General features: G+C 50.8%; 1 protein-coding gene across 1 annotated transcript in view; it reads left to right on the forward strand.

Moving 5' to 3' along the window:
- The window catches only part of LOC124108514 (basic proline-rich protein-like), a 51,762-nt gene extending 33,420 nt beyond the window's left edge, over positions 1-18,342 (forward strand). Inside the window, exons 3-9 of the mRNA XM_046466979.1 lie at positions 8,043-8,080; positions 9,181-9,281; positions 9,403-9,728; positions 10,270-10,385; positions 16,646-16,722; positions 17,064-17,086; positions 18,337-18,342. Of these exons, the coding sequence (XP_046322935.1) occupies positions 8,043-8,080; positions 9,181-9,281; positions 9,403-9,728; positions 10,270-10,385; positions 16,646-16,722; positions 17,064-17,086; positions 18,337-18,342 (687 nt within the window). The remainder of the gene's footprint in view (positions 1-8,042; positions 8,081-9,180; positions 9,282-9,402; positions 9,729-10,269; positions 10,386-16,645; positions 16,723-17,063; positions 17,087-18,336) is intronic.
- The last annotated feature ends 3,125 nt before the right edge of the window (positions 18,343-21,467 follow it).

Genomic DNA, 21,467 nt, shown 5'->3' on the forward strand with positions numbered 1-21,467 from the left:
TTTAATACTAGGGAGTGAATCCAGGGGCACTTAACCCCTGAGCCCCGTCCCCAGCCCTTTTTATATTTTATTTAGAGACAGGGTCTCACTGAGTTGCTGAGGGCCTCACTAAGTGGCTGAGGCTGGCCTCCAACTTTGTGATCCTCCTGCCCCAGCCTCCCGGGCCACTGGGATGACAGGTGTGAGCCATGGCGCCTGGCAAAACCTACAACTTTGATTGTAATTGCTGTGTGTGTGTGTGTGTCCCCAGGTGGGAAGACTGCATCAAACACACTGTCTCCTGGTTTCCTAGGTAATTAGCATCAACAGCCCTGAACACTTCCGCTCCTTTGGGTTATTAATCATCGTTTCTTTTCTACTTCCCCCTCCCGCTCCCCACTGGTGACCAGCCTGTGTTTTGCAGGTACGCTGAGCCCATCTGGGACTTAAACACAATGTCATTTATTTAGAGTACAGATCCTCTCTCTCTCTCCCTCCCTCTCTCTCTCTCTCTCTCTCTCTGCCAGTTTATCAGGTGGAAGTGATGCCCTAACATTGTCCCCCGCATGGCTTTGACCCTCGTGGACTTTGGGACGATCCCTAGGACGCCTGTCCCCCTCCGTTGTCCTTGGTGACGGGTCCATTCGCAGGGGTTCCCCTCTAGGTGACCATTCAGTCTCTCTAGAAGTCCCTGGTTGTCCTAAGAGCCCCCACCAACGTGAGGCCACTCAGCCACTAGAATGACCCCGGGCCTGGCTGTAAGTGCGGGGGAGGGTGGCCAGCCCCCAGCTGCAGAGGGCTCCTCCACGGTGTTGGTCACACCAAGACAGTTTGTCCTCACCCCCTCCCCCTCCCCCGACATCACAGGGAGAGTGCAGGGCAGTGGTCAGAAGGCTGTGGTTATGAGAGGAGCAAGGTGGACACTGGGCCTGGGAGACCGGAAAACCACCATCCACCCAGCCACCTACCCATCTACCCATCCATCTATCCATCACCCACTTATCCATTCATCTATTCATCTACCTATCCATCCATCCATCCATCCACCCACCCATCCATCATCCATCCATCCATCCACCCACCCATCCATCATCCATCCATCCATCCATCATCCATCCATCTATCCATCCATCCACCCATCCACCCATCCATCCATCCACCCATCCATCCATCATCCATCCATCCATCCATCTATCCATCCATCCACCCACCCATCCATCATCCATCCATCCACCCATCCATCCATCCACCCACCCATCCATCCATCCATCCATCCATCAATCCATCCATCCATCCATCCACCCACCCACCCATCCATCCATCCACCCATCCATCCACCCATCCGTCTATCTATCCATCCATCCACCCATCTATCCATCATCCATCTATCCATCCATCCATCCACCCATTCATCATCCATCTATCCATCCACCCATCCATCCACCCATCCATCCATCCATCCATCTATCCATCCACCCATCCATCCATCCATCCACCCACCCACCCATCCATCCATCCACCCATCCATCTATCTATCCATCCATCCACCCATCCATCCATCCATCATCCATCTATCCATCCATCCATCCATCCACCCATCCATCATCCATCTATCCATCTATCCATCCATCCATCCATCCATCCATCTATCTATCCATCCATCCACCCACCCATCCATCATCCATCCATCCATCTATCTATCCATCCACCCACCCATCCATCCATCCATCCATCCATCCATCATCCATCCATTCATCTATCCATCCATCCGTCATCCACCCACCCATCCATCCATCCACCCCACCCACACACTCATTCAGTGGGTGCTGGTTGAGCACTAGCTGGGTTCCAGGCCCTCTATTGGAGATCCAGGGCCCGATGATGAACAAATGGGTGTACATGATCTTCCCGTGGATATGCCATCCTGAAGGGTGCCATCCAACCAAATCCTTATGTTGCAGAGGAGATCAGAACTGTGGGGGAAACTGAGGCAGGGGGAGGGGTTGGCGTGCTGGGGTAGGTAGCAACTGTCAGTAGGTAGCCCAACGAAGTTTTGCGGAGAAGGTGGCCTTAGAAGAGAGATGGGGAGGAAGTGAGAAATAGGAGGTAGCGCAGGGGTGCACGATGGGGTGAGGTGGGTAGCAAACACCGGGGAGGGAAGGGGGATGAGGCCAGAGAGGTACGAGGTAGGCACGGCACACGTCCTGGGGGGACAGGATGGAAGGGAGTGGGCAGGTGATTCGGGGAGCCTGGATAAGAGGTGAGAGAGAGCAATGGCTGAGAATGGAGGTGATAAAGGGGTCCTCTCTGGATACCCCCTTGTGGAGAGTGGATAAGCCCCTGGACATCAGCTGGTCCTGCATCAGCAAAAGCCCAGCCTGGGAAATGCTCCTTGCCAAAGGAGGTATCAGCCTTGACTCTTGGCTCTGATGCTAACCGTCTTCAGACGTCCCAGGACGTCGGGTTTCCTGGGTGCAGCAGGACGTTCCCAGCATTGCAACAGCAGGAGAGCTGCAAAATCGGTTCTCGCTGTGACTTTGCCATGCGACAAGAAGCCTCGGAGACTCACAGTGACCAATGTCCCTCCTGTTTAACTTCTCGATGGTGAGATCTTCTCTAATAAGCTTGAGGAGCTAGTTCTGGGTCTCTGTTCCTCCGTCAGGGCGCAGTGTCCCACCTGACCCCAGCTTTACTTGATCGTGTCTCTGTGTTTTCTTTTTGTGTGTTTTTCTCCATTTCCAGTCACCCCCTACTCGAGAATCCTTGGTTTATTTTGCTCCCAGACAAATGGGATATACTTATACTGGGGGCGGGGAATTACCCTCTGATCTAAAATTCAGATTTAACTCAGAGTTCTTTACTTGGAGACCTTCTCACATCCACCCAAGGGTGAGAGAGAGAGAGAAACAAACAAACAAACAAACAAACAAAAAAAAAGACGGAAGGGACATTGTATTCATCAGCTTTCTGTGACTATCAGGAAGTACCTGAGGCAGACTGCCTTATAGAGTAAATAGGTTTATTTAGCTCCCGTCTTTGGAGGCCAGAAATTCAAAGAGCAAGATGCAGGCTCTGGCGAGGGCCCCCTTGACTACGTTACACCGTGGCAGAAATGCATGTGGATCTCTGTGGTCGCCCTCCTTATAAATCCACCAGGTCAATGATAGGAGCTTCACCCTGATGATCTAATATGATCTAATTGTGGACCCCGTAGGAACACTCAGTCCTCTTCTTGGCTACCCAAGAGTCAGCAGAGACCAGAGGCAGGCACTGAGCATTGGCTTGGAGAGAACCAATCCGGACCCCAGGTCCCCAAAGTTGCCTCTGTTTCTTCCTCTCGTAGGAACACTTCCAACAAAAATCATAGACTAAACAGAATCAGCTGCAATTCCCGTCTCCGCTTCTGGCTGACTTTCCCAGTCGTGCATGATCTGCGTGGTCGAGGCAGAAGGGACTCCAATCTCCACCCCTCTCTCCAACTACCCATGCTCTTTGCAATATGATGTTGCAGCTTCCGCCATCCAAAAGCATCTTTAGCTCATAGAAGGTACCAGAAGCCACAGCGTGCTGACCCAAGACCTTGAGAAGTTCAGAATGCTTCCTGTCTCACCCTTGGAGCCCTGGAACCAGAGTGTGAGGAAGCCCAGGGTGGCCTGCTGGATGCTGAGATCCCATAAGAAAGGATCCCACTGTCATGGTGGAGACCCCAGATGTGTGACCCCGTCCAGATTGCCAACAACAGGAGGGTGCGCTAGATGAATGGTGGTGATTTTAAGCCAGGAAGATTTGGGGTCACTTGTTACACAGCCAAAGCTAGCTGATACATCCTCCAACTTCTGATTATCAGCCTCCAAACTGCGTATTCCTCTTTGATTGGCAAACCTCCTGACCCCATCCGTCTCTCTGCTACCTGCCCTCTCCTTCCCACTCCGGAATGAGGGCCTTGCTCTTCCTGGGCCAGCCAAGATCAGCCAGCTGATCTTGGGCTGGGATTCAAATACCCTCCCACTGATATTCTCTTGAATGACTTTCCCTGACCATCTCAAGGTCAAGCGTCTGGTCTTGGCTGCCCCAGAGCAAGGTCAGGACTGGCTGGGTATGGAGCAGCCTTCAAGGAAGGTTTGTGCAAGGATGGGGCAGAAATTCAAAGCAGGAGTTTGGGGAGCCAGCTGCTTAGCCATCGGAAGGGACCCACCCCATCCTTCAGAATTGCCTGTTTGGAGCAGGTAACTAATTCCCAGGCTTTAGTTTCCTTATCCATAAAATGAGGAGGATCACAGTCCCTTGGTCATCGAGTTGTGATAAGAACTAAATAGGTGACTATTTAAACCTGTAAGTGATACAAATGCAATGCAGTAAAAATTAAAAAAAAAAAAAAAAAAGAATAAATCTCGGCATTTACACAAACGAGAATTAAAATGGAAATGACGGTATACAGACAGCGCGTTTGGGAACTGAACTATGTCCAATCTTTACCCAAAGGTCAGCTGGAAAATGGCATTATCTCTTGCATGTCCCATAAAATGCATGATCAAATAATTGATAGGTCCAGGCTGTGACCGGGATTGAATTCTTAACATTTAATGCCCGATAAGAGGTCTCAGAATTAAAGAATCATTACAACTAATGGTAAACGGGGAAAGATTTCAATTTTTTTTTTTGCCTAATAGCTGGTTTTTAAAAAATATGCATTAGTTATTCTTCACGAGAACGGTTATCAATTGTAGAGGGGCACAGGTGGAACCGATCACTAGAAAACCACGGTGACCTTTGTCCTGGCCTCTCCGATTATGCTTGACTGTTATTAGCAATCACTGCTTCTGAGAAATCATAATATTAATTTTGTTAATTTTTGGGGGGAGGGGGTAAGTACTGGGGATGGAACCCAGGGGTGCTTAACCACTGAGCCACAGCCTCAGCCCTTTTTTATATTTTATTTAGAGACAGGGGCTCACTGAGTTGCCTAGGGGGCTCACTAAGTGGCTGAGGCTGGCCTCCAATGTGCAATCCTCCTACCTCAGCCTCCTGAGCCGCTGGGATTACCGCGCCAGCTATGAAATTAATTTTCAATGACTTTCCTATTTACGGTATATGAGAGTACTTGTCATTAAACATGCTACAGGGGGCGTTGGCCGGTGACAGAAGACACATTGACTTCTTTTTTGTATTCTGATTTACCAGCCAGGCATGGTGGGGCACGCCTGAAATCCCAGCGGCTCGGGAGGCTGAGGCAGGAGGATCCAAAGCTGGAGACCAGCCCCAGCCATTTAGCAAGGCCTTAAGCAACTTAGTGAGACCCTGTCTCAAAATAAAAAGGGCTGAGGATGTGGCTCAGTGGGTAAGTGTCCCTGGGTTCCATCCTGGGTACCAAGAAAAAAAAAATGATGTCCCCTTACCTGGTGCCCTGGACCACTCTGAGTCCCAGCTGCCCATTCTGAGGCCAGGTTCTCCAGGTCACAGCCCCTCTGTCTTGGGAACTGGCCCCCAACTTCCTCTTCCTGGTTCCTGTGACATGGGTCTGGGGCCCCCCAGAACTCTTTCCTCATCCTGTCCTATGAGCTGGCCTCTGCTGTGACCTGCTCCCCTCCCTTGTGGGCGCATGCCCACCTGCTACCTGCCCTCAGCCATTGACTCCCAGAATTCCAGAACTTTCTGGATCACCCCATTGGGATGGCTGGTGAGGGCCCACACCCCCTATCACAGTTGTTAGCAGACCTGTCCATCAGCAGGTAGGCAGCTCCAGCTCCGCCCATGGTACCTACAGCCTCCTTCCCGCCCCAATTATCCTTCTCTTGAGGACTTCACACATGTGGTAGGGGACCCGAGCAGGCCGTCTGTCTGGGCCTCAGTTTCCCCATTAGCCCAGCGATGATGTGACTGGGTTTCCTGGTTTCTCTGTCCCACCCACATCCTCCTCGTTTGATGCCACACCCCAAGGGAAGAGAAAGCCCACACCTCATCTACATCTCATTTGCATAAAGCCACAGAATCCCTCCCACCCCTGGTTCAGCCCAAGAGCACCCCCTAGTGGCTCAGGGAGAGGGCCGGCAGGGAAAAGGGAGTCTCCCAAGGACTGATATTGACCGACTCTAGATGCTAAGAAGTCTCACAGGTCAGAAAACCAGGGTCCCAGGGGGTATTCTTAGGAGCCCCCAAAGTCCTGGCTAGGAATGTACAGTGAGAGAGAGGGAGGAAAGGAGGAGGGGGTGCCAGGCTGAGGCCACTATCTGCCTTCACAACTCCTGGCACCTGGCCAGGCAGAGTGACACTCTTGTCCCAACGTCTATTTATTTTTTTTGGGGGGGGGGACTGGGGATTGAACCCAGGGGTGCTTAATCACTGAGCCCCATCCCCAGCTCTTTTTTTTTTTTGTATTTTATTTAGAGACACTGAGTTGCTTAGGGACTCACTAAGTTGCTGAGGCTGGCCTCCACCTTGCGATCCTCCTGCCTCAGCCTCCCAGGCCCTGGGATGACAGGCACACTTCGTTGGAGCTCTCAGAAGGGGGACTCAGACAAACCCAGATCTCCATTTTTTCCAACTTTATTTCATTTGAGCAACCAGTGGTCCAGGGGCCTGGCTGGGCAGGATACCCAGGAGCAGCCCTGGGAAGGTGACCTTGCTGGGGACGCTCTGCAGAGAGGCCAAGGGGTGAGGAGAGGAGGCCCCGGGGCTGCCGTCCGCCAGCGCTGCCCTCCCTGGGCCAGGGGAATGGAGTTGGCGCTTCCTGCCTCTATGGCAGCTGCGGGTGGCCCTGCCCTGGGAGAAGGGTCTCAACAAAGGGGTCCATGCACAGTCGTGGGGGGAAGGGGCGGCTGTGGGGTTTCTTAGAGCCTCCACCGGTAGCTCTTGGCAGGGCCGGGCATCGTGCCCACACGGGACTTCTCCCCTGCGTCTGGCTCTGCCCTTCCCAGGGTCAAGGATCTCCATCAGCCAAGAGAGGGAGGGACGTTCAGGTGGCTGGGAGGCCCCTGGTCCAGGACAGACCCAGGCGGGTCGGGTCCCAGCTCTGTCTGTCAATTCCAGGTCCCCTCCCTTCTGCAGCACTCAGACCCCCTCATGGAGTATGAGACAGGAATGGCCATCTGGCTGCTCTTGGGACCCTCCTCCCAGGGAGCAAGAATGGTTTCTGGCTCATCCATGAAGAGTGTGGGAGCCGGGCACAGTGAGGCACGCCTGTCCTCCCAGCAGCTCTGGAGGCTGAGGCAAGAGGATTGCAGGTTGGAGGCCAGGACTCAGCAATTTAGCGAGGCCCTAAGCATCTCAGCGAGACCGTGTCTCTGTGTCTCTGTGTGTCTCTGTATGTCTCTGTGTCTCTTTGTGTCTCTGTGTATCTCTGTGTCTCTGAGTCTCTGTGTCTCTGTGTCTCTTTGAGTCTCTGAATCTCTGAGTCTCTGTGTGTCTCTGAGTCTCTGAGTCTCTGTGTCTCTATATCTCTGTGTCTCTGTATGTCTCTGTGTCTCTCTGTGTCTCTGTTTCTCTGTGTCTCTCTGTTTCTCTGTGTATCTCTGTGTCTCTGTGTATCTCTGAGTCTCTGTGTCTCTCTGTGTGTCTTTGTGTCTCTGTGTCACTGAGTCTCTGTGTCTCTGTGTGTCTGTGTGTCTCTCTATGTCTGTGTCACTGAGTCTCTGTGTCTCTGTGTGTCTGTGTGTCTCTCTGTGTCTCTGTGTCACTAAGTCTCTGTGTGTCTGTGTGTCTCTCTGTGTCTCTGTGTCACTGAGTCCCTGTGTCTCTATGTCTCTGTGTCTCTGTGTGTCTCTGAGTATCTCTGTGTCTCTGTGTCCCTGTGTCTCTGTGGTCTCTGTCTCTGTGTGTCTCTGAGTGTCTCTGTGTGTCTCTGTGTCTCTGAGTTTCTCTGTGTCCCTGTGTCCCTGTGTCTCTGTCTCTCTGTGTCTCTGAGTGTCTCTGTATATCTCTGTGTCTCTGAGTGTCTCTGAGTTTCTCTGTGTCTCTGTGTCCCTGTGTCCCCGTGTCTCTGTGCCTGTCCTTCCTTGCACACACACACACACACCGGCTCATTATCCTCATAAGTGATCCTGGTGGCTTTGGGTCCCAGAATAGAGCGTCCCCCCCCTCCGGTCCCCTCCCTCCCTCCCTCCCCTCCCTCCCTCCCTCCCCTCCTCCTTCTCCAATTAGCCCAGGAAACAGGGGCTCTTCCAGCTCCAATTCAGCTTCAGCCAGGGGCACGCCTGGGGCTAAGAAGCACCTGTCACTTGGAGGATCCCTCTCAGCTGGCTGACGTCCCCCCCTGCAGGGCGCGGGCCGCCTGGGCTGCGCCTGTGCAGGGCGGGGGGACGGCCAGCAGCCCACACTGCGGGGGGCCTCCCCTGGAGCCTCCACAGCCTCCTAGATACTGGTGCCTCCTGGGGAGGGGGGATCTGCCAGCCTCTGGGAGTGCCATGCTGGGCCCTGGGGAAACTGCCACCATCATCTGATTGTGACATCTGTGGGTGCCCCGATGTCTATGTGTGTGAGTGCTGTACTGCACGTGGGCCCAAGAGACTGTCCCCTGCCTGTTTGTATGGAGACGCTCCCTGTGTGCAGGTGTGCACCATGGAGAGGGGTTGGGGCACCAGCAGGCTGACATCCAGTACCCACGGCGACACTTCTGATCCGTCAGAGCTCTTCCCACGGGGTTTGGAGTATTTGGAAAAGCAGAAAGAATTCTGATTGGGATCCAGGTGCGGTGGCCACACCTGTCATCCCAGCTGCTGAGGAGGCTGAGGCAGGAGGATCAAAAGTTGGAGGCCAGCCTCAGCAACAGTGAGGCCCTGAGCAGCTCAGAGAGACCCTGTCTCTAAATAAGATATAAAAAGGGGCTGGGGACGGGGCTCAGGGGTCGAGGGGCCCTGGGTTCAATCCCTGGGACCAAAAAAGAAAGAAAGTTTAGAGGCAGAAGGCTGGAGGAGGCGGGTTGGTGGAGACCTGCCCTTGAGGTTCATATTTTGTCCTTGGTGAGGGGACTGTCCTCCCTCTCTCCCTCCCGCCCCCTCCCTCTCCTCCTTCCTCCCTCTCCCCAGTAGGAGAAGCCGTGTGCCTGAAGTCCCCACCGGCCACCTGACCCCAGCTGTCCTGCTACAACCTGAACCTACCTGCCTCCCTAGTTAGAGGCTGACGTGGCCCTTAGGGGTCAGGTCCCAGGGGAAGCCCATCGTGGGGGGGGGGTACAGGGCACACAGATGTCCCTGGGGTGTGGGCCAGGTGGGAACTGGGCTGGGGCGGCCACTGGATGCCCTTGGAGGCTGACTCAGGTGTCCAGGACCTGCAGCAGCAGCAGAGTGGCCACGTGGTGGGGACAGCAGGTGAGGAGGCTGTTCCTGATCCAGCCGTCCCAGCAGCTGGGGAGGCTGAGGCAGGAGGATCGCAAGTTGGAGGCCAGCCCCGTGGGCTGCTCCACCCCAGCGCTTCTGTAATGCCACAAAGATCCTGGGGACCTGGGAGGGGTGTTTCACATGCCTGGCCACTGGCCACTGTGTGGCCAACTGGTCACTACCCGGCCCCTGGTCACCGCCCGGACACTGGTCACCACCTGGTCACTGGTCACTGCCTGGCCACTGGCCACCGCCCGGCCACTGGTCACCGTCCAGCCACTGGTCACTATCCGGCCACTGGTCACCGCCTGGCCACTGGTCACCCAGCTGTGTGGACTCCAGGACCTCCAGGACACAGACCTCACTGCCCGGAGAAAGCCGGTCCGGGCTGGTTACCTGAATTGGGGGCACACCCTGGTGATGGTTCTGAGCCCACAGGTGACAAAGGCCTGGGGTGTGACCACAGGAACTTGAAGGCCAGGGAGGGACAGAGGGTCCAGTGGTCAAGGAGGAGCTGAGGAAAATACCAGGAACATCCCCAGAATCCTAGCCACCTGCACCTGGGAGTCTCCCAAGTTCACGGGCTGCAGGATCCACCAAGGTCAGGTGGTCAGCAGGTGGCAGGGCAGGGCCAGGGACAGCCAGCTGGGGTACCTTTGAGAAACACAGAGCAGCCTCCGTGCCTCCAGGACCAGCCCAGAGAAGCTTCCAGAGAAACCCTACGGGGGTCGCTTTTGGAAGAAAAGGACCAAGAATGGAAATGAGGTCGGCCTTCGGGAGGAGAGAGGGGACCAGGAGGGGACAGGGAGGGGACCGGGGATGGCCAGTGCCACGCAGAGACAGCGCATAATGGGAAAAGTCCCTTCAATTATGTGAAGAAGAGCGAGCGTGTGTCACCCGGGCGACCGTCCCCGCAGATAACAGATGACGGGGAGAAGCCGGCGCTTAATGGGTTTTCTCTGCCATCCGTTAACCCCAGCAAGTGGCCCTGGTGACAGAACGTGCTCAAGGGTCGCTCGGAGCTGGCCGCTTTCCAACCCTGCACCTGATGTCACAGGATTTCGATGACAATGAGAGGACGGAGGGGTCTTTCAGGTATCTACCCTGCCCCACCCAGTGGGGAGGTCACTGTCCCCTGCCTGGGCACACCTGGAAGGGGCACGGGACATGTGCATCTGCCCAGGGGGCCACTCCCAGACACTCAGGCGTGACTGCTCACGTGTGGTCACCAAGTCACACAGGTGCCAGCTCAGGCAGATGCCCAGACCCAGGGGCACCCCAGGGAGACGCTATAGCTGTACATACAGGGGCGCACTCACTCATGGACATCCAGTCCCAAAGATGCTGGTGACAGGCTCCAAAACACCCCCAGAGACACTCGTCTGCGTACAGATGTGCTTCTGCCCACAGAGGCGCACCCCAGGCACCTGGGTGGACATGGACCCCTGTCCGTAGATGCTCACAAATGCACAAAGACGCCTGGCACACGCACACCTGGGATCCCAGGGCCTCAGGAGGCTGAGGCAGGAGGATGGCGCAAGTTGGAGGTCAGCTTCAGCAACTTAAGCCTTGAGCTCATTATTTTTGCAATAACCGTAATATGCAAGAGTCAGCCCCTTTTGACGGCGCATCAAACGAAGTCCAACGGAATACCGCTCACCAGAGACCCTTCCAGAGCCACATTATAAAAGATAAAAATAAACCAGAGCGAAACATCAGGGGTACATGGGTCACACATTTCGGAATCAGTAGCACAGAAGACTAAAAGCATCGCACAGGACGGAAAGCCCCGGAAAATCATGAAATTTTATGAACCAAATTCCACTGCATTTAACTATAGAAAGAAAAGACGCTTAGAAATCGGAGGGAGTTTCGTGGAAATACTCATTGAGGACCATAATTTATTTCACACACCGTTGATGGACCGAGGAGAGAAAGGGAAAAGGGTATTTCTTGCTCTTTTGCTTCTGAATATATTATTCATGACATTCAGTGTGTGTTGTTGTGCACATGTGTGTGTGGAGACAGATGCCTTGAAAATTACCAACCAAACACGTGCCCCCCCCCCTTGTGATATCCCTGGGTGAAACCCATCTAATAATTAACCATTCAAATATCTAAATTTTCAGGGGCAATGGCGCACACCTGTCATCCCAGAGGCTCTGGAGGCTGAGGCAGGAGGATTGTAAGGTGGAGGCCAGCCTCAGCCACTTAGCAAGGCCCTGAGCCACTCAACAAGACCCTGTCTCTAAATAAAATATTAAAAAAGGGCTGGGGACGGGGCTCAGGGGTTAAGCACCTCTGGGTTCAATCCCTGATACCAAAAATTTTTTTTAAAAAATTAAAAACTATGACATTTGAAAGAGCACTGTTGACATAAAGCAAGGACACCCACAGAACAGAACGGGGCGCGTGGAGAGAAAGCCGAGAGTGCACACGATGTTCCAGGGCAACATGACACAGTTCCATCTCGGCATCTTGGAATATCAATGGAATATCACCCAGCCTTAAAGAAGGATGGAATGATGGCATTTGCAGGTAAATGGATGGAGCTGGAGACGATCGTGCTGAGTGAAACAAGCCAGTCCCCCAAAACCAACCAAAGGCTGAGTGTCCTCTCTGATAGGCAGATGCTCACCCACAATAATGGGGGCAGGGGATAGAAGTGGCATTGGATGAGACGCAGGGGAGTGAAGGGAAGGGAGGGGCGGGGACTGGGAGGGACAGGGGAGTGAATGGACGTCACTTTCCCATGTTCACATAGGAACCCACGACCAGGGACACCCCACAGCAGGTCCAGCCACAGGAGTGGGAAGTCACGCCCCCCGTGTAGGTGGGACATGGCAGGATGCATTTTCAATGTAAGAAATGCAAATATCAAAAGGCATTAGGAAAAAATGTTCAGCCTCATTAATATTCAAGTACTCGCAAATTCAAGCACCAAGCAACCATTTGCACTGAGAAGACCGGGTCGATATTATTACCATTATTGTATCCGACTTGAGCAAGAAGGTGGACTAGGGGGCGTTTCTGCTTTCTTGCTGGATGGTGTTTTTAGAGGGTAATTTCATTTTCCAATTTGACTCACTTTTTCTTCTTCTTCTTATAGACATTTGTCCCGAAAAGAAGAAAAAAAAAATAACAACCCAAATGTCAACTAATAGGTGGTCACTGGTGATAGAAATCCTGTATTTTTGTACCCTAGAATTCTATGCCGCCACCAATAGCGGCGTTCTTCGTAGACGCAGGTGGCATTCTTAAGGGAAGAGGACAAGTGATAAAATAATACGCACTCCCAAAAAAGCAATTTCTGTGGGAAAAAACCAAAAAGGATTCTGGGGGGACATACAAACACTGGCCACCCCTGGGGGGGTGGTTCTTCCTGAATTGGGCTTATTTCCACTTTTAAATTTCTCTACGATAAACATGCACCAGTTGCACCATGAGAAAAATAAATGTCCCCAGAAGGACACAGGATGGTCAGATCACGGTCCTGCCGTCCCGGTTGACAGCCAGGGAGATTGGTGCTGGAGAGCCACCGCCGTGGATGGGATTAGGTGATCACTGTCCCTCCCTAAAGGAAATGAAGGTGGCATGATTTTCTCCTTTTTTTTGTTGAAAAGTAGAAAACATGTTTTTATTTTTTTAAAAGTCTTTTTTTATCTTTATTTTGTTGATTTATTTTTACGTGGTGCTGAGGATGGAGCCCAGGGTCTCACACGTGAGAGGAGAGTGCTCTACCCCTGAGCCCCAACCCCGCCCAAAAACATGTTTTTAAAACAGAAAATTATCTGCTTATGTGCGAAGAAAATGACAGAAAGATATAAAATGTGATATTAGGAATGGCTGTCTCTGCCCCATATGACGGGGTGTGAGTGTGTGAGTGTGAGAGTGAGACTGTGTGTGGGTGTGTGTGAGTGTACATGTGTGTGTGAGTGCATGTGTGTGAGAGTGTGTGTGTGTGTGTGTGTATGAGTGTGAGTGAGTGTGTGTGAGTGTGGGTATGAGTATGTGTGAGTGAGTGTGGGTGTGAGTATGTGTGAGTGTGTGTGTCTGTGAGAGTGTATGTGTGAGTGCAAATGCATGTGAGTGTGAGTGTGAATATGTGTACGTGAGTGTGGGTGTGGGTGTGTGAATGTGAGTGTGGGTGTGTGCTTGTAAGGTGGGTGTGAGTGTGTGTGTGAATATTGTGTGTGAGTATTGTAAGTGTGTGGGTGTGGGTGTGGCTGTGAGTGTGGGTGTGTGTGAGTACGAGTGTGTGTGAGTATTGTGAGTGTGTGTGTGTGAGTGTGTGTGTGAGTGTGAGCATGAAAGTGCGTGTGTGAGTGTGAGCGTGATAGTGTGTATGAGTGTGAGTGGATGGACAGATGAATGGATGGATGGATGGATGGACAGACAGATGGGTGGGCGGATGGATAGATATATGGAGGGATGGATGGATAGATGGATGGATGAGTGGATGGGTGGATGATGATGGATGATGTGGATGGACTGACAGATGGACAGATGGATGGATGGATATGTGGGTGGATGGGTGGATGGATGGGTGGGTGGATGGATGGACAGACAGATGGATGAATGGATGGATGATGCATGGATGGATGGATAGGAGAAGTGGATGGATGGATGAATGGACAGATGGATGGATGGATGGATGGACAGATGGATGGATGCATGGGTAGACGGATGGATGGATGGATGGATGGATGGACAGATGGACAGATGGATGGATGGACAGATGGATGGATGTGTGGGTAGATGGATGGAGGGATGGACAGACGGACAGATGGATGGATGGATGGATGGATGCACAATGGATGGATGGACCGATGGACCAATGGATGGATGGATGGATAGATGGATGGATGATGATAGAGATGTGGATGGGCTGATGGATGGACAGATGGGTAGACAGATAGATGGATGATGATGGATGATGATGGATGGATGGGTGGATGAATGGACAGATGGATGGATCATGGATGGATGGATGAGTGGATAGATGGAGGGTTAGATGGATGGATGGATGCACAATGGATGAATGGACAGATGGACCAATGGGTGGATGGATGGATGGGTGGATGGATGGATAAATGGAGGTTAGATGGATGGATCAATGGGTGAATGGATGGATGGATGGACAATGGATGGACCAATGGGTGGATGGAGGGAGGGAGGGAGGGAGGATGGTTGGTGAACAGGCCCATGAGTGGATGGGTGAGCCCTTGGGTGGATAACAGAATGCACGGGAGCAGTTCCTCTTCTGGTTTCTGAGTTGAGACTGACGTCCAGTGAGCCCCAGGGTCCAGACACTCAGCACCGTCTCCAAGGTCACCCTTTGCACTTCCAGACTTAAAACAGTACAACCCTCCCTTCCGTCCCCACCCTCCCGCCAAAGGTGGGCACTGGGGACTCCTTCCAGTTCACTCCTGAGCTGACCCAGGGTATTCTTGGACATGGGGCTGAATTTTAAAGTTAAGCACCAGGAAGTCTTCGTAGATGGATGAGCCAGGAGCAAAGAAATCATTTGTACCTAGATGTGACAAAGGCACAATGCATCAGCTTCCTGGATTTGGATCTGTGATGTCCCCAAAAAGCTCATGTGCTGGAAACAGTGTTCTCAATGCAGCGAGGGTTAGAGGTGACATTTGTCGTCCATGAGTGGGGTCACGGGGGGCTCTGTGACAGATGATACAGGATCGTTCAGAGGTGAGATGATTAGATTTCGAGGACAGGGTCACCTCATTAATACACAAATCCATTTGATGGATTAATATGATTTGAATGCATTACTGAGTGGGATGTGGCTGGAGGAAGTAGGTGACCCGGGGCATACCCTTGGGGGCTTGTCCCTGGCTCCTCCCCTCTGTCCTCTCTCTCTCTCTCTCTCTCTCTCTCTCTCTCTCTCTGGTCCTGGGGATGGAACCCAGGGGCACTCAACCCCCTGAGCCCCATCTCCAGCCCTTTTTATATTTTATTTAGAGACAGGGTCTCGCTGAGCTGCTTAGGGCCTCGCTAAGTGGCTGAGGCTGGCCTCCAACTTGCGATCCTCCTGCCTCAGCCTCCCGAGTCACTGGGATGACAGGCGTGTGCCATCGTGCTCAGGCCCCATTAACTTTTTAAACAATTATATATACGTGTGTGTGTGTATGTGTGTGTGTGCATTTTGCTTAAAAGCCGTGACTTTTAAGAACAGAAATTTTTTTTAAGAGCCTCTTCACTCAGAGAGGGGGGAGTCCAGTGTGGCAAGGGACAGCCTCCAGGGGACTTTTGGCTTTTGTTGTAAACCTTCTCTGTGGCTTGTCTTGGCACGAGGATCCAGGTGTTGTTTTCAAACATAAAATTATTCCGCAGGCAGTGAAAGCCAGTCTGGGCACGGGTTCTCGGGGCTGGCTCTCCCAGCCTCCCTCCGGGGGGCTTCACTCCCAGCCTTTCAGCCTCTCTGCCTCCTCCCTCCCCATCCTCCTTCTCCTCCCATAACCCACGTCTTCCTTCTGGGACTGGCCATCAAGGAACGCAGAAGCGTGTTGCCCTGACAGCTCTGCTGTTTTTTCCTGTGGAAAGCAGAGACAATGGAGCCCTTTGCTAGATCCTGGAACCAGCCACCATAAGGCAGGATCCTCACGCCAATCCTGGAGCATTCCCTGACTGCTCAGAGCTTGAGGGAGGAAACACTCTCCAGCCACCCGCAGCCTGTGCATCCTCAGCGAATCAGCCTCCACCCCGGGGGCAACTGGAGAAGGGACCCCCTTTTTGGGAGAAAGGACTTAGAAGGGAGGCTGGCTCTTTAGAAAGGGAGGACTGCGGTGGAGACTGTACCCCAGGTAAGAGCCAGGGGATGCACTCTGAACAGTCCTAGGAAGGGAGGACCAGGGAGCAAAGAGAAGTGCCCAAAGACACAGAGCCGGCCCCTGTGACATCTTTCCAAAACATCCACCAGATCTGCGGGGTAGAGACTTTCTCAGAACAAGGGAATGATATGCGGGCGCCTCCCCCCCCCCCCAGTGAGCACATTCCACAACTCAGCTATAACATGGTTGCAACTCTACACCCTGGTTAAGTAAATAAGGGTCCCTTGAACACAAGCAGCTGGGATACAGGCAACGGTCCATCTGAAAGTCAAGATGGCTACGAAGTAACTAACGGGTGGGTAGCATATACAGTGTGGATACACTGGGCAAAGGAATGTTTCTCGTCTCAGGCAACACAGATTGGGGAGCCGGGTCTACGCATAGGGCCAGCCACATGGGTGTTGGCTACAGTCACTACTGGAGTGTTAGATATTAACACAGGGGAACCTTCAAGGGTGGGGCAGGTTGGACTCCAAAGTCTTGCTCTTCTCCTTTGTCCCACAGTTTCTCCATGGAGGGAGACTGTAAGGACCTGGCTTGGACATATGCAGGGCTGGGTGAAGCCTGCAAGGAGGCTGAAGGTAGAGCCCAAGGCCAGGAGGGCTGGTCTTTCCCCTGGAGGCAGATGGTGGAGATAGGGGGGGTCACCTGCCCAGCCTCCTTCTCACCCCTCCTCTTGGCCACGTGGTTCAGAGAACACTGGCGCCCCCTGGTGCCAGGGTTGGGCACTGCACCCAGATCCAATGAGCTCTCTTTTTTTTTTTTTCTTGGTCCCAAGAAATGGTTTTAAACATCATCCAACTCATCTCCAGCAGAAATGCCCTGTCCACCCTTGAGCTGGAGAAGACCTCAGAACACAGGTCACCCATCTAGCCCTTGTCCTGTCTGACCTCCAACTCATCCTGACCCTCTTTGTCATTAGATGAGGAAAAACCAGATTCCAAGGTGAGATGAGGTGAGACTTCCCTTCACACAGCAAAGAAGCATCAGACCTGGATCAAGAACCAAGTGGGGTGGCACACGCCTGTCATCCCAGCGTCTTGGGAGGCTGAGGCAGGAGGATCGCAAGTTAGAGGCCAGCCTCAGCAACTTCTGAAATCTGGGGTGGGGGTGGGGGAGACCCGGATCGTGCATCTCATGGGAGACTTGGCTTCATGTGACCCAAGTACAAGAATCTGGAGAGGGGACAACTGGGGTTGTTTCTGCAAGCAATCGACCCCAAATGTTGACTCTCTGGGGAACGCAGAGGATTCTCTATGTAAAGCGTTTCATATTGGAATTTTAACAAACCATTTGCAGCTTCATTTTGAACAACAACAACAACAAAAAATGTGATCGAGGGCCAGAACCTGCACAGAGCTGCCAGCGAGGACCCTCTGCGAGACACAGTTAATGAATGTTTTTTTCAGGGAAAAATGAATTTAAAAAAAAAAAACTACTTCCCATTTTAAAAGATGCTGGGAGACTTTTGGAACCGGCAACTTGGCAGAGTAGATAAACCTGGGGAAAAAATTAGTTGATAAAATATAACAAATATCCCTTCATAGGCAGAGGACTGGTTTTTAAAAAAAAAAAGAGTAAAGAGAATTATAAGATCCAGAAACCAAAGGAAAACTGAAAACCAGCCCAAACCTAAAGGAGCAGACCCTGTGACATTTGAGAGGCTCAGATTTTGCACAAGCAAGAGGCTTGACCTTGGACAACCTGTGTTGAACCTGGGAACCTCCTCCCAGGTGAGAGATTGAATAAGCAAAGAGACAATGCCCAGGGTCATGATCAAAATAGGGCTCTGCCTGTCATCCCAGCCACTCAGGAGGCTGAGGCAGGAGGATCGCAAGTTGGAGGCCAGCCTCAGCCACTTAGTGAGGCCCTAAGCAACTCAGCCAGACCCTGCCTCTAAATAAAATATAAAAAGGGCTGGAGACGGGGGGGCTCAGTGATTCAGCACCCCTGGGTTCAGTCCCCAGTTTAAACAGAAAATAGAATTCTGACCACAATCTGCCACAACCATCCCACAAAAGCCATCCCAAGATGCCAGCCTGCCCTCTGTCAATCACTTACAGGAAGTCAGACCCCTTTCTCTAGAAACCAGTCTAGGAAGCCAAACAATAACCCCCGTGACATCAGCCCCCAATGGACTGAACTTGATTAATAACTGAGAGCTTCCCTGATTTTTGCCCCTATTTCCCATTTAGGATTAACCAGAGCAAGCCAGACGCGTGTCCTACAATTCTACAGGATGTTCCACTGCAGCTTCTCAAGGAGCTCCTGATCTTTCTTCCACAATGAGGTCCTCCCCCTCCTCTATCACAGGGCAAGTGACAATGACGGACTCCCACTATCACCACATCTACTCGGTGCTGTGCTAAAAGTCTTAGCCTGTGCAATAAGACAAGAAAAAAATAAATGAATGCAAGCTCAGATTAGAGAGCCTTGGCTTTTTCTCATTTAGGTGGTTTTCATTTACTTCTAAGAAGGAAAAAAAATCTCCACAAAGGGCAGACTCATCCCAGATACTCATCTCCATAATAGATTTACACACCCACTATCACCACATCTACTCGGTGCTGTGCTAAAAGTCTCAGCTTGTGCAATAAGACAAGAAAAAAAAATGAATGCATCTAGGTTGGGAATGAAGAAATGAAAACATTCTCTATTCACAAGTTATAAGATTTTTTTTTTCACTCAGATTCCTAAAGAATCGATAAACAACCTAATGCAATTAATTAAGACTTTTAGTTTCTGGTTGCAAGATCAAAATATATTTTTAAAGTGTATTCCTATGCTAAGCAACAAGCAAGATGTTTCATTCTCAAAAGATCCCAGGAATAATAACAATATGTCTGTAGGGGAGAAATCTAACAAAAGAGGTAAATAATCGTTGCCCAGAAAATGATCAGACTTTATTGGAAAACATAAAAAGAAGACCAAGTGTAAATTATCCAGATAAGCCATGTTCATGGGTGGGGAGAAGATTTGCTGTCATAAAAATGACAATTGTCTCAAATTGAGCTGCCCATTGAATTTAATCTCAACCAAATCCCAAAATTGAATTTTATTAGAACATGACAAACTAATCCTAAAATGTATGTGGATGAATATGGTGTGTGTGTGTGTGGGGGGGAAGCTATAGAATAGACTCGTCCAAATAGCTATTAAGATTGGCTACAAAGTCTAGTGACTAAAATAGTGAAAGTCTTGTCTCAGCAAGAAAAATAAACCAAAGAGCCAGAACATAAAAAGCCCAAAATACAGACTGAAATACAGAGAGAAGAAAAAAAAATCACTTTAAATCCTTAGGGAAATGTGATCAGGAAACTGAGCTGTTTATCCCCGTGGGAAAAAAAATAAAACCCATAATTCAAATTATACAATATCAAAAAAGAAAAAAAAAAGCAGGTGCAATTCAGATTTAAATGGTAAAGAAAAGTCCTAAGGCTTATAGAAAAAAAATAGGAAAATATCTTTATGAGTTCACATGGGAAACATTCATTGCATAAGACAGAAAATCATAAAATAGAAAAAGGAAAGATTGAGAACATTGAATACCTTCAAATGTAAGATGTCTCTAAGACAAAAAGCCACATCATTCACCATGCAAAACTGAGCAGCAAAGTGGGAAGGATATTTGTTCTGCACATAACTGACAAAAGATGATTATTCGGAATATGTAAAGAAATGCCATAAATCAGAAAAAAAAAAATGTCAAACAACCCAACAAAAAGCGTGAGAAAAGGTATAAATGAGAATGTCCCAGGAGAGTCAAGTGGGCGTCCCAGTCAACATATGGAAAGATGCTCCGTGTGGATCTTAATCAAGGAGTAAACCAAAGGACTTCACTTAATTCAATGCATATTTATTAAGCACCTATTGTGGACCAGACTTTTTTATTTTTTTCTGCCATTTAGAAGTCTGGAAGTACCCATTGTTGGTGATCATAGAGAGAGATCGGAATTCCCACTGCGGGGAAGCATACAAATTGGTGCCACCCCCGTTGGCGATACCCAAGGAGAGTTATTGATACCTTCATTCCACAACCCAGCAGGATTTTCCGTAGGGTCACATCGCCATCCTTTGTGAAATCTTAAGCCATGCAAGACAATACTCTGTTATTTAGAGATATGAAAATTCCTGTATTAAAATAAGAAAGATAGGCGTGGAAATGAGAAATGCCAAGTTCAGGAGGGTGATTTCTGCCAAGAAGGAAGGAGACGAGATGCTTGGAGAACCTCACCAGGGACATTTCACTTGTTAAGATGACACGCACACACTCGAAAATAACTAGACAGGGAGACGCACATCCTGACAAAGGCGTGTGTGGTTTATGTCCTCGTCATTTTTATTCTCCACACTTTTTCTGGGTGGGGGCTTGCAGTATTTTCGGATTTCAAACATAATATAATTTGGCCAATGTCATTCCCTAGAATTTCACCCTCTCCTTCCCTTTCCTCCATCCCCCCGTCCTGTCCTCTAATAATCTCCCTTTGATTTTCATGAGATTCCACTCCCACCTTCCACACATGGGAGAAAAAACACAGGACCTTCCGAGCTTGGCTTATTTCGCTTAACCTAGTAGTCTCACGTTCCATCCACGCTCCTCCCCGGACCCCCCTAGGATTTGGAAATGCATGAATGCTCACATCTCTTATATACAATGGTGTCATGTTGGCCTATAAGCCACACGCATTATCCGCCCCCCAATTTTTTTTTTTTTGGTACTAGGGATTGAACCCAGGGTGCTCCACCCTAACCCACATCCCCAACCATTTTTAGTTTCTTATTTTGACACGTTGCTTAGGGCTTTGCAAAATTGCAGAGGCTGGCCTCCAACTTCAGATCCTCCTATCTCAGCCTCCCGAGCCGCTGAGATGACAGGCGTACACCACTGTGCCCAGCTATTACAATAATTTTAGAGTGAATTAATTCATTTATTCGAAGGGCCCGGCTTGTGTCTTGATGGGACGGTGTTGAAGATGGAGTCCAGGCATTTTGGGGACCTACAGTGTCCTGGAGAATAGTGGGTCATGGCAGAATAAGGTCTTGCTGGACAAGGATAGGCACAGTGGCACACGACGGTCATCCCAAGGTCATCGAGTCGGATGGGGTCTAACCCGGGTGGCCAGCGTTGAGGACCCTCCGCAGGGTGGCTGGTGGCCGATTTTCCTCTGTCCTGATAGACGGGGCGTCCTGGGGGTCGGGGGGGGGGGTGGAGAAGAAGCAGGATGCACTTAATAAACTCATTATTCTGCTACCCAGCTGTGCGGGACATGAGGGTGACAGGGAGGCTGCAGACCAGGGACAGAAAACGGAGCCAGCTAATTGGCCA

This window comes from Marmota monax, unplaced genomic scaffold (assembly GCF_021218885.2).
Source record: "Marmota monax isolate L192 unplaced genomic scaffold, Marmota_monax_Labrador192_F-V1.1 WCK01_AAM20220418_F8-fsc00249, whole genome shotgun sequence".
NCBI lineage: Eukaryota > Metazoa > Chordata > Mammalia > Rodentia > Sciuridae > Marmota > Marmota monax.